The 15,626-nt window shown below is 38.0% G+C and overlaps 1 protein-coding gene across 1 annotated transcript; it reads right to left on the bottom strand.

Annotated features, from left to right (window-relative positions):
• Positions 1–9,537: 9,537 nt before the first annotated feature.
• Positions 9,538–14,503, bottom strand: LOC103709207 (probable E3 ubiquitin-protein ligase RHY1A). The gene is made up of 3 exons (XM_008794435.3): positions 13,953–14,503; positions 10,347–10,549; positions 9,538–10,223 (listed from the first exon to the last, which is right to left on the bottom strand). The coding sequence occupies exons 1-3, from the start codon at positions 14,148–14,150 to the stop codon at positions 9,806–9,808; spliced, it is 819 nt and encodes a 272-aa protein (XP_008792657.2). The 5' UTR covers positions 14,151–14,503; the 3' UTR covers positions 9,538–9,805.
• Between the last annotated feature and the right edge of the window lie 1,123 nt (positions 14,504–15,626).

Genomic DNA, 15,626 nt, shown 5'->3' with positions numbered 1-15,626 from the left:
CGGACTGGCGACGGGCGACGGCTACCGGGCTCCGCCCGTACGCCGCTACAAGCCTACAGCCTGCAGTGCGTCCCTTCGGCCAACGTCGAGTCGTCGACAAGCAACGGGCGGGCAACCGGCAACGTCGAGGCGTCGAGCGGTCGAGTCGTCGACAAGCAACGGGCAACGCAACGGCCAAGTCCAACGGGCATTTCCTCCCCGGCTCCCCCCTTCTCTCCCCCTTTCTCTGCCCATCTGCCGCCTGCGGCCTGCCTTTTTAATGCCGGAACCTTCTCCGGTTCTCGGCAGAATCGGCTTGCAGAGCGGCGAGGGCAAAACGGCAAAAAACCTTCTGTCCTCTTCAGCTCTCCTCGCCGACGTCGTCGTCCTCGGCTCTGAGCCTCCGAGCTCCGGCCTTCGAGCTCCGAGCTCTGGTCCACCGTGCGTCCGTGCAGCCTCCTCCTCGGCTCCGAGCTTCGGCCTCCTCAGCTTCGAGTCTCCGGCCTCCCGTCCTCTCCTCGTCCACTCCGAGTCGCCGTCCTCGGCTCCTCCGACCTCCGGGCTCCGCGGCGACCGAGGCGGCGAGGCCTCCCGGCTCCCGACCTCCGAGTTCCGACTCCGAGTCTCCGACTTCCACCTCGGCTCTTCCGACTTCCGAGTCTCCGACCTCCTCCCGAGTCTCGACTCCCGAGTCCCGGCCCAGGGAGGGCCCCCACCCACGATCCTCCGCCGCTCCGAGCCTCAGACCTCCTCCCGTGACCCCGTCCTCTCCTCAGCTCCTCCGCCGCTCCGGCTTCCTCGGGGTTCCCGACTTCCCGGTTCCCGACGCCCGAGTCCCGACCTCCTGCCACGGTCGGTCCCACCCCCCGACCTCCTCCCCTGTTCCCACTGATCCCGGTTCCCACTGATCCCGGACCCCCGGTTCGGCGAATCGCGGTTCACTGTGAGTGTGAGCCTGTGAGGCAGGTGAGTTAGTAAGTAACTGTATTACTTAGTTTATTAATTAATTTTTTGTCTAATTAATTTTTATTTAGTCAAGTAATTAATTTAGAATTGGTTATTTTTTGGTCCAATTGTAGATTGGTTGTGACTTCACTACTTCAGCGGTTCGGCACTATTCGGCCTCTTCTCGCCGTCGAGTTCGGAACTATTCCACTTCTTCTCGGCACAATTAAGTTCGGCACTACTTGTCGGAACCCGAGTTTGTTTTTCTTGACACAATTAAGTTTTATCATTTTTAACTTTTTTATATTTTGATTTGTTTGTGGTATTTTTTTAATTGCTTAGTTTGATAATATTATTTATAGATTAAAATGTCTAATAGAAAATATGACTGTGGGTATGAAAAACTCAAAAGAAAAAGAAAAATCGATAAACTCATACAATCTCAAAAAGGAGCTCTAGATAGATTTGTTGTTACAAACAAACATAACACTACATCAAATTCAACTCAAGAATTAGCAATAGAACAGGCACCCGAAATAGAGTTAAAAAATGAGTTTGCTAGTGAAACAATATCTAGTGAAGAACACAATGGAGAATCAGATGGAGATAAGATAAATAAGGAAAAAGATTGTGAAACTAATTCTATTCCTACAAATTTATATGATCCTGGTCAATGGAAAATGATTGATACAAAATTTAGAGATCTAATAGTAGAAAGAGGTCCAATTAGGGATTATGATTTTCATTTTCCTAAGGATGAAAACAATAGACACTTTTCTACGATATATTATATTCGTAAGTTACCTAATGGTGAAAAACATGATAAAAAATGGTTAGTGTATTCGAAAGATTTGGATAGAGTATATTGTTTTTGCTGTAAATTATTTGATTCCAAGCCTAGCACGAGTCAATTAGTCAATGAAGGAAGTAGGGATTGGAAAAATCTAGGTATCAAGCTTAAAAGTCATGAAACAACTAATGAACATATCATTAGCATGAATAGGTGGATTGATTTAGAAGTGAGATTGCTAAAAAATAATACAATTGATAAAAGTCTCCAAGAACAAATAAACCAAGAGAAGGATCATTGGAAAAAAGTTCTATTTAGAATTATTGCTGTCGTAAAAAATCTTGCAAAAAATAATTTAGCATTTCGAGGAAAGAATGAAAAGATCTATCAAAGCAATAACGGAAATTTTCTAAGTTTTATTGAAACGATTGCAGAATTTGATCCAATAATGCAAGAACATATTCGACGCATTCAACATGGTGAAATTCACAATCATTATTTAGGTCATAATATTCAAAATGAATTGATTCAAATGTTAGCATTTGAAATTAAAGCTATAATACTTAAAAAGATTAAAGAAGCAAAATATTTTTCTGTAATACTTGATTGCACTCCTGATGCAAGCCATCAGGAACAAATGACCCTAGTTTTAAGATGTGTAGATACTTCAACAAGTTCAGTAAAAGTAGAAGAATATTTTTTAGAATTTTTAGAAATAGATGATACCTCTGGAAAGGGCATGAACTTATAAATATAATAGAAAAACATAAACTTGAAGTTAATGATATAAGAGGACAAGGGTATGACAATGGATCTAATATGAAAGGAAAACATCAAGGTGTACAAAGAAGATTATTAGATATAAATCCTAGAGCATTTTACACACCATGTGGATGTCATAACTTGAATTTAGTATTATGTGATACTGCTAACTCGTGTCCTAAAGCTATATCTTTTTTTGGAGTGATACAACGAATTTATACCTTATTTTCTTCTTCTACAAAACGATGGAAAATTTTACAAGATAATATATCCACATTAACTCTTAAACCCTTGTCACAAACACGTTGGGAAAGTCGTATTGAAAGTGTCAAAGCAATTAAAAACCAAGCTCCTAAAATAAGAGATGCTTTAGTTCAATTAGCGGAAACTAGTGAAGATCCTAAAATAAAGAGTGAAGCCACATGTTTAGCTACATATGAGATTGAAAATTTTGAATTTTTATTAGGCATGAATATTTGGTACGATATATTGTTTGCTGTTAACTCAGTTAGTAAGATTTTACAATCTGAAGACATGCATATTGATGTTGCTATAGATCAATTAAAAGGTCTTCTTTCTTATTTGAAAAGTTATAGGGAAAATGGATTCATGAATGCTTTGAATTCATCTAAAGAAATTGCAAATGAAATGGAAATAGAACCTATATTTCGTGAAAAACGTGTGATCCGTAGAAAAAAATATTTTGATGAAAATAATGATGATGAGATAACAAGATCAGCTGAAGAATCTTTTAGAATTGATTACTTTTTATATATAGTAGATCAAGCTATTTTTTCAATTCAAAATAGGTTTGAACAATTTACCGTATATGAAAATGTTTTTGGTTTTTTGTTTAATTTTAGAAAGTTAAAATCTTTGAATGAAGATGATTTGAAAAAGTGTTGTCTTAATCTTGAAAACTTTTTAAAGCATGGTGAATATTCTGATATTGATGGTATTGATCTGTTTTCAGAGTTAAAAATTTTAAAAGAATTTTTACAAACAGAAACTAGTACCCCTATTGATATTTTAAGTTTTATAAAAAAAACAGATTCTTTTCCAAATGCATGCATTGCATATAGGATATTATTAACAATACCTGTAACAGTTGCTTCTGCTGGAAGAAGTTTTTCAAAATTAAAGTTGATAAAATCTTATTTGCGATCAACTATGTCACAAGAAAGATTAAATGGATTAGCTATATTATCGATTGAAAATAGTATTTTAATGGATCTTGAGTATAAAAGTTTAATTAGTAATTTTGCTTCTCAAAAAGCTAGGCGAATTATTTTTAAATAAAAATTTTAAAATATTTTTATACTTATTAAAAAAATTATTATTTAAATAATAATAAAAAAGGCCCCTTCTAATGAGTTCGCCTAAGGCCCCCAAATGTATTGGGCCGCCCCTGGCTGTTTTATGCTCCATCTTCGGACCATTTCATGAGGAAGAACCTTGTCATGCTCATGAATTTACTCGTCCACAACCCCTACAAACATGGCCCCTCCATCATCTCCTTCCCCATCCATGCTATCTCCTCTCCTGCCTCCAACAATTCGTCTTTCGCTTCCTAAAGCCGGAACATAAAAGTGGATAGGATAATATCTTTTCAAATCTATTTTTGTATTTGAATTTATTTGAATATGAATAAAATTTTGAATATCCAACTAATATCTGAATATCCAATTCTATTTGTATTACTATTTAATTTTATATAGCATTTATGAATTTTAAAAAAAAATAGATGACCACATTAATATTGTATTTATTTGATTTACCTTTCACTAATTGGTAATGTTTTTGATTCTATAGCCATAATATTTAATTATCTACTTATATCCATATTTATATTCATACTTTTAATATTTGATTTATATCTGTATATATTTAAAATAAGTATGAGTATAAACTTTTGCATCCAACTAACATTCGTATCTGTATCCATATTTTTCAAATAAAATAAATATGATTATAGATATACCGGTATCCGATTTATATCTCATCCGGTTTTAACCCTACTAGAGCCTTATGCTTTTCGGTCTCAAATCCTAGTCCAAATCCGACCCGTAAACCCTAACCGAAACCAAATAGTCATGGTTAATGAAATCGATGGCTGAGAGGCACATGCTTAGATCCGAGTGCAGTAGCCAAGTTGGGCCCCACCATCCAGCATCTAGATCGAACCAACTGGCCCACTCAACTTGCTTCTCTAGCATGTAGACTACTAGTTTGATGCAGCTGCTGATAGATAGCTAAGTAGACACTACTGACCTTTCGAACACCTCCAGCATAGCCTTCTCCATGATGCACCTCATTGGCGCATTGTCGGCCACCACAATGACATAAGTCTCATGGTGGCAACCACCGGTCCTCCTCGGCACACACTTATTTATAATAAAATTTCTATCTTCGGCAAACCAATGTTATGAAACATAGGAGACAAAGAACTGGATAACCATATATATCTACGGTTGTCACGCCTCCACCTCTGCCACGTGAGGGCCATATGAGGGGAGAATACGGGGCTCCCCTGCCAGATATTGTCCGGTTCTGGGGCTTCACGCAAGCGTCCTTCACCCCTTCCTGGTTTTGTTTTCCACCCAAAACACGTCTGCAGGATTACGAGACACCCACCTCATATGCTCAGGCTCTGGAACGAGTCTTTTCCGATGTGGGACTATTGGACCTCATACCCTTCCCACAATCGGACAAGAGTCGTCCTCGACTCTGATACCAAATGTCACGCCCCCGCCTCTGCGAGGCACGTGAGGCACCTAGTGCCCACGTGGGAGACATATGAGGGGAAAACACAGGGCTTCCCTGCCAGATATTGTCCGGTTCTGGGGTTTCACGCAAGCGTCCTTCACCCCTCTCCGGTTTTGTTTTCCACCCAAAACGCGTCTGCAGGATTAGAAGACACCCACCTCATATGCCCAGGCTCTGAAATGAGTCTTTTTCGATGTTGGATTATTGAGCCTCGCAACAGTATTTAAAATTAATGGCCAAAATTTATCCACATGATACAGGAGTACACGGCTGGCGTCAACATTCTTTGATTCAAACGTGTCCCACAACGAAAGCATATATGCGATATATCACGATCAAAAACCGAGAATGGTTCCTTTCGTTACATCAAATTATGGGATCTCTCATGGCTCGAACGAAGGAAGGATGGACCCCAGAGGCACCCGCCGCTGCCGACCGTCCATTCCGTGGCGTCGTCTCTCTCGCGTCTGCGTTCAGATCGTTGCCGGCCAGCCAGGAGAATTTTGGAACCTTTAAACCGTCCAAACTTTGTTCACGGTCTCTAATCTCGATCGCATGGCTGTAATTTTCAGTTGGATATGGGATATATTGGACATTTTTGGACTGGCTCGTGTCCGACTTGGAGAAATATTGAAGTAAAAGACGCGTGTTGTGACGCCGGGTGACGGAGACCGAGATATTTTTGGTTTATTTTGGTCAATGATAGAAAGTTGGAAAAGTTTGTCGTATCAGTAGAAACTTTTGGTCACCGACGAATCCTAAGAGAAACCCAGCAGCGAACTGGAAATTATATCCTACGCTGTGTGCAACATATGGCGCGCACGCTGACACGCATTTCTACAGTGATGCATCCAAATAAATGCTCAATTAATAGGATCCCCTGCTCCACGATCTCCATCGGATGATGGAAGACTGCAGAACTTTATGGTCTGTGCGAAGACAAACAGGACCACCAACTAGATCACCATTTATGCTGTCCAGCATTTAAGAAAGGTCCTTTAGATAGATCAGAAAGTCATTCCTCCAGCATTGAGCCATCATTTTTTTTTTTTTTTTGCTTCTACAGATTGCACCTACATCAGAGTAGCATGAGCAATCATTGTATCAAAAAAAAAATGAATAAAATCTACAGAATACACCGCTGTAAGTATAAAATATAATTTTTTTAGAAAATAAAATTTGATTAGCAGCGCATCCAGACATTTGTTATGTGTTTTATTTGTCTTCCTTTTGAGCCAAAAAAAATTGATTGAAAGACAATATATATAAATATATGAATCTCCTAAATATAATTTAAAAAAAATTGATTGATTCTGATGTTTGTCAATTTATTTATTTATTCATGTTGGTATTTCTTTCACCTGAGATTGATCTCCATACCTCAATTCTTAGGTAAATTACATTAAAAAAAATCCTTGGAAGAATTAACTTTGAATGCTAAATTATTAGTTAGTTGAAGTGATCAAAGGGCATTCTTGCATATTTTTACATCTGACAAGCCCTTGAATCTCCATGATTCAACCTATTCAATCCTCCTCGGCAAGGAGCTATCGGGGTAATACAAGGTAACAAGGTTGTTTATGCATGAGAGTAGCAACTATGCTAATTGGCAGCGCTATTGCTACCGTTGCTCCTATCCCAATTGCACCTAGATCTCAACACAATCAACAAAACAATCAAAACCTCAATCCCGTTGCATGGGATGTTGAATTGGCTATAGAGTTTTAAAAGTTAGTACCATGTTGAACCTCGTGATACAAAGGACTGGCACTTTGTGGTGCAAATATCTTTGGTTGTCAGATCTAGTTGATGAATCTTATAAATCACATATACTTTTCTAAATCTCTCCCTAGATTGTTCGAAACAGAAACAACGGAAGCATGCTTCAAGAGAAGATGCATATACTATTTTGAACAAAAAAAAAGGCGTCTTGTGAAGCCAGGTGACGGACTTCTCTTGAAGCATGCTTCCGTTGCTTCTGTTTTGAAGAATCTAGGGAGAGATTTTGTTAAATCTAATAATAGATTTTGTTATTTTGTTTATTGAACAATTTCAGTATAATACATCAAATGGATGCCTGGTCCAATCTGATGGTGCGTAGAAAGCGGATGATGCCTTGACTTTTGCAAGTTGGGGGGGCAGAGGATGGGGATGACTTCACATGCATTCCTTCAAAAAGCTGGTGGGATAGTAATCAACAACTTGGCCTTCACAAGATATATATGATATCTTCACTGAGCAACTCAAGAGCTAGCAGATTCATGCACTCCATGAGCTCTTGCGAGCGCAATGAATCCACTACTGTGACCGTCATCATGACTACAAAATATTATTACTTAGTAATAATTATGTTGGGCATTATTCTTTTGAAATCAGTGAATTGCCATGTATTATTACTTAGTAGAGAACTTAATTCTTCCAACTTGTTGATTCCTAAGTTTCGAAGGACAATAGTACATTTTTATTTTAATTAGCCAAGTGATTGGATAAGATGGTGACTTATTTTTTCAAAAGAATATTAATTCTAATGTAATGAAGTTCTGCAAAAGTCAATGGTCACAAACCATAAATCAAGTGAAACAAAGCATATACTCCTTCTTTTCCCTTTTGCAAGAAGAAGATGCTGTGCCCATTATCCTGTAGTTTTTTTTTTTTTTTTTGGCAGATATTATCCAATCGCTTATAAAGTTCGGTAGAAGCGTTGTGAAACCTATGTCACTCAATTTATAGCATGATTCTGTCATCATCATCAGAAGAATATGAGTAAATAAAAAAAGAAGAAGAAGAAAAGATAAGCATGGAAGGTGGAGCTTAGAGATCATATTTTTATTTTAATGAGATAAGCATAATTCTGTCATTATCATCACTTAATTTGCTAAAATGGATGATTCATACCGCTCTAATATGGATATCTGCTTCAGCTACTTGGTATTGACGCCACGTAAAGCAAACCATCAAGGCTCTTGATCAAGTGTTCACGGATTTCAGGTATCTGATAAATGTTCAGGAGAATGCAACGGTCAAACATGCGAGATTTCAGATAATCTTTTGAGTCGATTTCTTCTTTTAGATACGCTTGTCATCCAAGTGTCCAATTAGGAGAGGTTTAAGCTTAATGGGACAGGTGGGTAGGCCTACTTTTTTGTTGACTATATTGCACTCAAATGGGGCAAGTGGCAGCCCTTAATTTGTTTTCAAATGAGACAACATAATAGCAGTTCTCGACTCTAAACAATGCACTAACTCCAATTGTCTGTCTAATCTTATTGAACGTTGTCATAATTAAGGGCTCTGAAAGACAAAGGCCGCTGCTGCCACATAACTTTTGAGCTGTAAGAAGAAAACACACCGGATTCATTCTTTAGGTAATGACACTTTTTGACAGATTCGTTTGAGTCGCATCCCCATTCACAACCTTCTTCTGGTTCATTTCCTTCACATAGGTTTGGAATTAGTGGATTGGCTTTAAAATTCTAAGAAATATGATTAGCTAGCTCGTCAATTTCTCGTGGCAACCTGGCACTAGGAGGCATATCAGGATTCGACCACCCCCTTTGTGGTTTTAATGATTTATTATTAAAATTTGTTCATCTAGAAATGCTGAATGCATGCAATACAGAAGTAATAAAACTTTCAAGAGGCAATTGTGAAAGTTGGACTAAATTGAACATTGAGCAGCTAAAAGACCCAAGCTGGGATCCTCTCCAATCCAGGAGCGGACCAGATAGGTCAATCTTTCAATCACAAGCACCCATGGTTGACACAATGATCATTCAATTGGAGAGCAATGCTTCAGTTGGAGAGCAAAAAGTGTTCAAAAAAATCCACAGAAAATGCAATTTGTTGCGGTTTCAGATTATTCAGTTATTATTATGATGTCCAGACGTTAAACATAGTACATGATCTTCTTCTTAAGTGTTTTTTTTTTACACATTAAGAGAGAGAGAGAGAGAGAGAGAACAGAACAGAAGACATCCTCTTAAAACACTGAAATAGCCAGTCCCAGAAGGAGAGGAAGGAGGCTATAAAACAAGATCAGAAATGCCGCTGTACAGGATTGAACCTATTACGAACCAGAATGGTACATACCATGGTATACTTTTGCATCAATTCAGTATAAAATCTCTGTACAGGGGGAATACTACATTATGGTTTGGCCCGGCGCTTCAAACCTTGTGAAAAATATTACTGCTTGACTAATAATAGAAGGAAATCAGAGGAAACATGGAGAACAGATACGTAGATAAACCATAGGAGCCAATACCATAAACATCATCCGAGAACAAGCTACAGAATAAACACAAAGGTTGTATCAGACGTCTTTCTCAGCTTACCACGCAATTCTGATGCTGTTATAGGATCTGTGTAACATATCAGGGCACACAAACACCTTATACATCAACCATATAATTTTTCATTAGTTCTATATTACACATGCCACAGCATTTCGAGTATTGGAAAACCTAGTACAAATTTGCATCTCCTCATCTATGGTTATAAAGACACTAATGTTCCAATATAAAATAACATTTCATTGAAGGTCCATTCCCTCTTGCTCCATAATCAAGAGGTGATGCTTGATCGACAGTAAGGGCAATCATGATGGGTCGGCAGCCATGGCTCTAAACAACTTGGATGGAATCTATGCCCACACTGCAGCCGTATCAGTTCATCCCCCTCCAGAAACCTCTCCAGACATATACAGCACTCAAAGGATGCTTTTGCAACTCCACCTTCTTCTGCACATCTGAAAACTTCTCGTTGTAGCCCAAGTTTGTCGCAGCTAAGTCCAGGGGGCTTCCTGCTCGTATCACAGAAAGAAGGTGCTCGATCTCTTCGAAGTGTAAGCACAGCAAGGGGTATCCCGGATTCAGAGCATTCCCTTTGAATTTTGGCTGCCCAATCCCCAGAGACGATGACGCTCAAGTCATCACTACATGAACGTTCATTCAGGGAGATGCCTGAAGATGAGGTGCTTTGCCTAGGTAGAAACAAAGAAGTGTCAGCAAGGCATTGCAAGAACATTGCCTACATATTCCCATTTAAACATGAGCTGAAGATGCATTTTCTCTAATAGGAAGATAAATGGAGATTGATGACCAACCTGCTTCCTGTAACATCAACACTCCGCAGTTTTTCAAGAAGCCTTGCCCGTGCCTGTACCACAGCACCAGGAAGTCGATCATCTGACTCATCTCTGGTTCGTCTCGGCCCACTGTCTCTGCAACTCTGTATCCCACCACTGCTGCGGTTACCTACCTCAAATTCACTCGTGCCTCTATGGTCCGACCAAATCTGTTCATGTAACTGACCACAGTAGAAACTATTCCTTAGTGATAATGCAAGAGATTCAAATCGAGTTCTTATGTAGCATTTAAAGGAAAATCAACCAGGTTCATGCGGAGGGGTATGCTGTCCATGAGAGAAGGGAAAGAAATTGGAAAATCGGCCGGTGGAACTACAAAATTCAAACCCTCCGCATATGGGAAATTCTATGTAGGAGAATGTCGAGCGAAGATAGCATTTAGTGATTTATCATCAGCTACCATTTGCCCAAAGCTAGGAAAGAAAAGAGGTCACCTTAGTTATTTTTGACTGAAGTTGTGAGCTAGGTTAAACCATCCGGTAACACAAGTAGGTTGCACTTACTAGGAATTAGCAGTGGGTGAGGATTCAAAGGCCAAACACAGAGAGCCAGGACAAGGCTTGAAAGTCATGGTTATAGCGGTCAGCCTCAAGCCAAGAATGTAAAATGCTAGGATTGCTCGTAACCACCTAACACATCACTAAGCACTCTCTCATCCATTAGTTTGCAAGAGTCATTAAGAGAGAATGCACATTGTAGATTCAAACCAGGGTCAAAAGTTGAAAAGTACGGTGTTGTAATGAGTACATTAAGCAAAAATTGCCTCAAATCTTAATTAAAGGCCGAGGTTCTTAATCATTATCGTTGCAGTGCTAGTTTTTCCATGATCACCTCCCTCCAGATCATTCTTTCTTACAGCACTATGACAAAGGCTGATGACATGTCTAAGAGTAGAATGAAGGGCAACAGAAAAATGCAGGCATGAGATGTAGCAGATGTAGAAATTGAGGGAGTACCGTTTTTTAAATGTTGAGGGATATGCGTCATATGATTGTGGAAGGATGAGCTAGAATAGAGCAGGGTGTGATATCTCAAGTATTCAACCAGAACAATGATTATAACCAAAAGGTGTTCCCCTCTTTTGTCAAAGATCAGTAATTAGCGAACAGGATTAATACTATCAGTTGGAACAAGTGCCAGAAAAAATTCAAATTTATCAAGCATGTGGTGTTCTACGACAAAACATAAAACAATATCATCCACAAACAAACAAAATTGAATATTCTTCATTCCAAACCCAACATGAAAATAAGAATAGGCTTGCTTATCGTACCCCTCCGTGACCAAGATAAATAACAGCAGATATAGAATGTCTCCAAGTCTCCACCTCCTAGAACCTCTACAGGAATAATTTGGTCCACCATTAACATAAGATAGAATATAAGTGGTGTAAACAAACATGTGAAACAATCAACACACTTTATCATAAAGCACAAATTCTTCCTGACAACAAGCAAATAAAAGCAATTTACCATGTCATGTGACTTGTCCAAAAAAAATTTCACATCACACCAGCCCTTTTATTAATACACAAAGAATTTATACATTTACAGTATCACAGAAAACAAATAACCATCGCAACAAATGTAAACCTTAAGCGATTCTGCAAAAACAGTGCATCTCCTCTCATCTTCGAGCTCAAAAAGCGAGACTCTAAGCAATATTTCTAGAATTTTTTGAAGTGATATAGGCATAAGATTTACCGATCCTCCTGCAAAGTTTAGGTGACAAACTAGCAATGGTAGCAGTCAACCAAAAGCAAGGACCATTTGTTGTAAGTTGCTCAGGAAGCAGCTCCTGAAACATTTTTAACTGGGTTTTGATATGATAAATGCTCATTAACTTTTATTTGGACTGAGCTTTTCTTCTCGACCATCCGATGTTTCCAACGAATCAGCCATTCATGAAATCTCTTTTCATTTTTACCCCATTAAGCCTGTGCTAAAAACACTACAAAAATTTCCCTTCCAAGTAACAAAATATATTGCAAAAAAACTTTTAGTTGCAAGACTGTCAATTATGTGGAAATAATTTATTAACAAACAACTTTTACCCCAAGTATCTCCAAATCTGATATTAATTCTTATCCAACATAGCACCTAATCCCCATACAAAGTTAGATGTCAATGACATCTTCCTTCTACCTAGGAATTTCACCATCCTATAATCAACATGAACAGTTTGGTCTCATAAATGAGCAAGGGACAACCTTGTTTACCTCAAGATTTTTCTTACCTTTCCTTGTTAAGTACGGTTTCCAGGATCCTCCTATGATAAAGTTCATAGTACATATCTCACAAGTTCTTCTAAGGTGACTGATTTGCCTTTATGAGATAATTAAAATTCTTCCAATTTGGCCAAAAAAGGGTCCTCCCAACTCCCTTAAACTTATACGTGCCATCCACAATGCCCAAGCTAGGAAGGCATATGGAAACCTACATAGGTTAAGAGACAATAAATAAAAATAATTCTTTACTTGCAGCAAAATAATTTTTGAAAGTCTTGGAATAGTAAAATAATGGAGTTGAAAAGAAATGCCAGATGTATAAAGACTTACACAAAAAGTTGGTAACAGCAGAAGGTAACAAGAATATTTTACAATATTGGTATTTTAGCAACGGAGACTATTAACAAGAGGGGGGAAAACGAGGTTATTTTATAGTAGAAGTGCCTAAAAAAGATGATAAATCCGATAAAAACAGAGGAAAATGATTAATTTACATACAAAACTCTTTGCAACATATTACAAGAGAGAATCAAAGGAACATGATATATGACAACGATCGCATGACTCCAACAAGAGCGAAACATTATCAACCATGAAAAAGAGATGTTTAGCATCCAAGGAAGTTGCTGCTCAATATCTATCATGATGTTCCTCTCCCAATTTGAAAGGACTTGCTTCATAGAATGGCTTACTTGCAGAAATTGATGCGTGGCTGCCATAAAACTTAAGAGATAATCCTTGACTGGCTACAAGTCATGGCATACAAAGCAGTCACACAACCATTTAGAAAAGAATCCCAATTTATCCTTACCGCCACGTTAATTCAATCACCGTGAAACCTTACTGTGCCACACTAGTTTGAATGAAAAATATCATCAGTAAATCTTAATTAACTGCCTCATTGATTCTTGGGTGGTTTGGACTAAGGAAGACCCTGTGCGTGCATCTGAAGAATAAGATCTAACAGGAGTTAACATCACTTTCAAAACCTCCAATAAATACATAAAAAAGGTAAAGAAAATTCAAAACTAATTTATAACGCTCAAAACCAATATATACCATGAGCCGCCTAATTTACCTGTATTCAAGCTCTTCGAATGAAAAAAAAAAAAATCGAACTTTGAACAATATTACTATATATTCCTCAAAATCGTGAGATTTTTCCTTAAAAGAACAATTAATTAGACGATTATAATGACAAGTACTAAATGCTAATTGCTATGATTATGAAATATAGAAGATCGTAAATCCCAAAGCCGACTCCGTATGCTAGAAAAGATGATTAAGTGGCAACATAACAACACACACAAAAGAAGAGGAAGAAGGAAGACAAGTACTGTCGGGGAGGCGCGTTGGTGCCTGCCATGGTGAGTCCCCGGGTGGGAACGCCGCGCACCATCCTCACGGGGTTGATGGCCGCCGTTGCTGCGACGACCACGAGGAAGGCGGAGAGTCGCGTCCAGCCCTGGCTCCGGCTCCGAGGTACGGCCCGTCCGAGACCTCCAGTGGTAGAACAGCTTCGTAGCAATCGTCATGCAACCAAACCCCTCTATCTCTCTCTCTTGTCTCCAGCTAAAACTATCTATGAGGGATAGGGTGAAGGGAGAAGGGACTCAGAGAAAGAAACAAGGGATATGAGGAAAAAATAAAGGGGATAACGGCTCAAAAGGGGAGGAAAAGGAAACGGGAGCGGAGGTGGGCGAGAGGGAGCGACACGGAAGAGGGAGCAGTGGTTTCATGGCGGTCTGGGATACGTCACCCGGGAAAAAATCCATGGCGCCGCGCCGTCTTGGTGGAGGCGTTGGGCGGCGCTGTCGTCGGCTGGGCTCGGGAACTAAGGTGGAGGTGGGCACTCCACTGCGTGACACGTACAGCCCGACAGACCCTTCCAATGGAGTCAACCTTATCTTATGGTCGGTTTGCAAAAATAAATCTTACAATAGATTATCATATTTAATATAAAATTAAATAAAATGGTAATAATATAAATAGTAGATTCTATATCTATTTATTTTATAAAAAATAAAAATAAATACTACCATTGAAATAATATTTATTTTCTTATGCTGAATTAACACAAATGCCTTCACTTATATTATATTAATTTTTACATAAGACTTATTGATAATTAATATATATTTTTATAGCAAAATTTATTTATATTATAAAATATATTTTATATTATATGTATATAATTAATTTAAAAATATTTAAATTGAACAATGTTCGTGTAACTATATGTATAACTCATGTAAATATATTTCAATATTTGAAATGGCTAATACTAATGGTGTTTATCTAAGTAGGCCATAAATGGCTAATAAATGGGCTGAGAAAAAAATAATATTTCTTGAATTGTTTATTCAAGAGCATTTTTGAGAATTTGGCAATATTTTTATATAAGATTACCTTCAATTGAATATAGTAATTTTTTTCAATGCCATTTTTCAGAATATTTTTTTTTCACTAGCCAAGTATAATAAAATTTATTTTTCTCAACAAATTTTTAGATAAATGATTCTCACAAATCATTAGATTATTATAACATACCACAACCAAACAGTATTTATTTCTCACCCATGTTCTTCTTAAATGGTGATGTAGGGAGATGGGTCGAGGTTGATGGGGAACCAAAAAAAAAAAAGAATTGATATGTTTAATACATATAAATAAAACTAAAATTATTTAACCTTTATGTTAAATATTTAATAAATTTAAAAATAACAAAATTTGAGATTATATTATATAATAAGGGTTTTTTATAATTGCACAGAATTAGCTTAAAAAGTTTGCAAGAATCGGGATTGTCCGTGCATTTAGGTTACATTTTCTAAAGGCTTGTCCAAATTGAGTGCAAATCTCAACCTTCGGGCAGCAAGAAGAAAAAAGACCTACCAAATTTGGGTTGAGTGATGTTTTATTGATACAAAATGATGTTTAAATGGATGGTCTATTGTATTTTCAGGTTATCCTATAAAAATATCCAAACTGACTCTAAGTGGATAAAAAAA

Source organism: Phoenix dactylifera, unplaced genomic scaffold, assembly GCF_009389715.1.
Source record: "Phoenix dactylifera cultivar Barhee BC4 unplaced genomic scaffold, palm_55x_up_171113_PBpolish2nd_filt_p 000007F, whole genome shotgun sequence".
In the NCBI taxonomy this organism is placed as follows: domain Eukaryota; kingdom Viridiplantae; phylum Streptophyta; class Magnoliopsida; order Arecales; family Arecaceae; genus Phoenix; species Phoenix dactylifera.
Note: the sequence above shows the minus strand (reverse complement) of the source record. Positions and strands in the feature narration are given on the sequence as shown.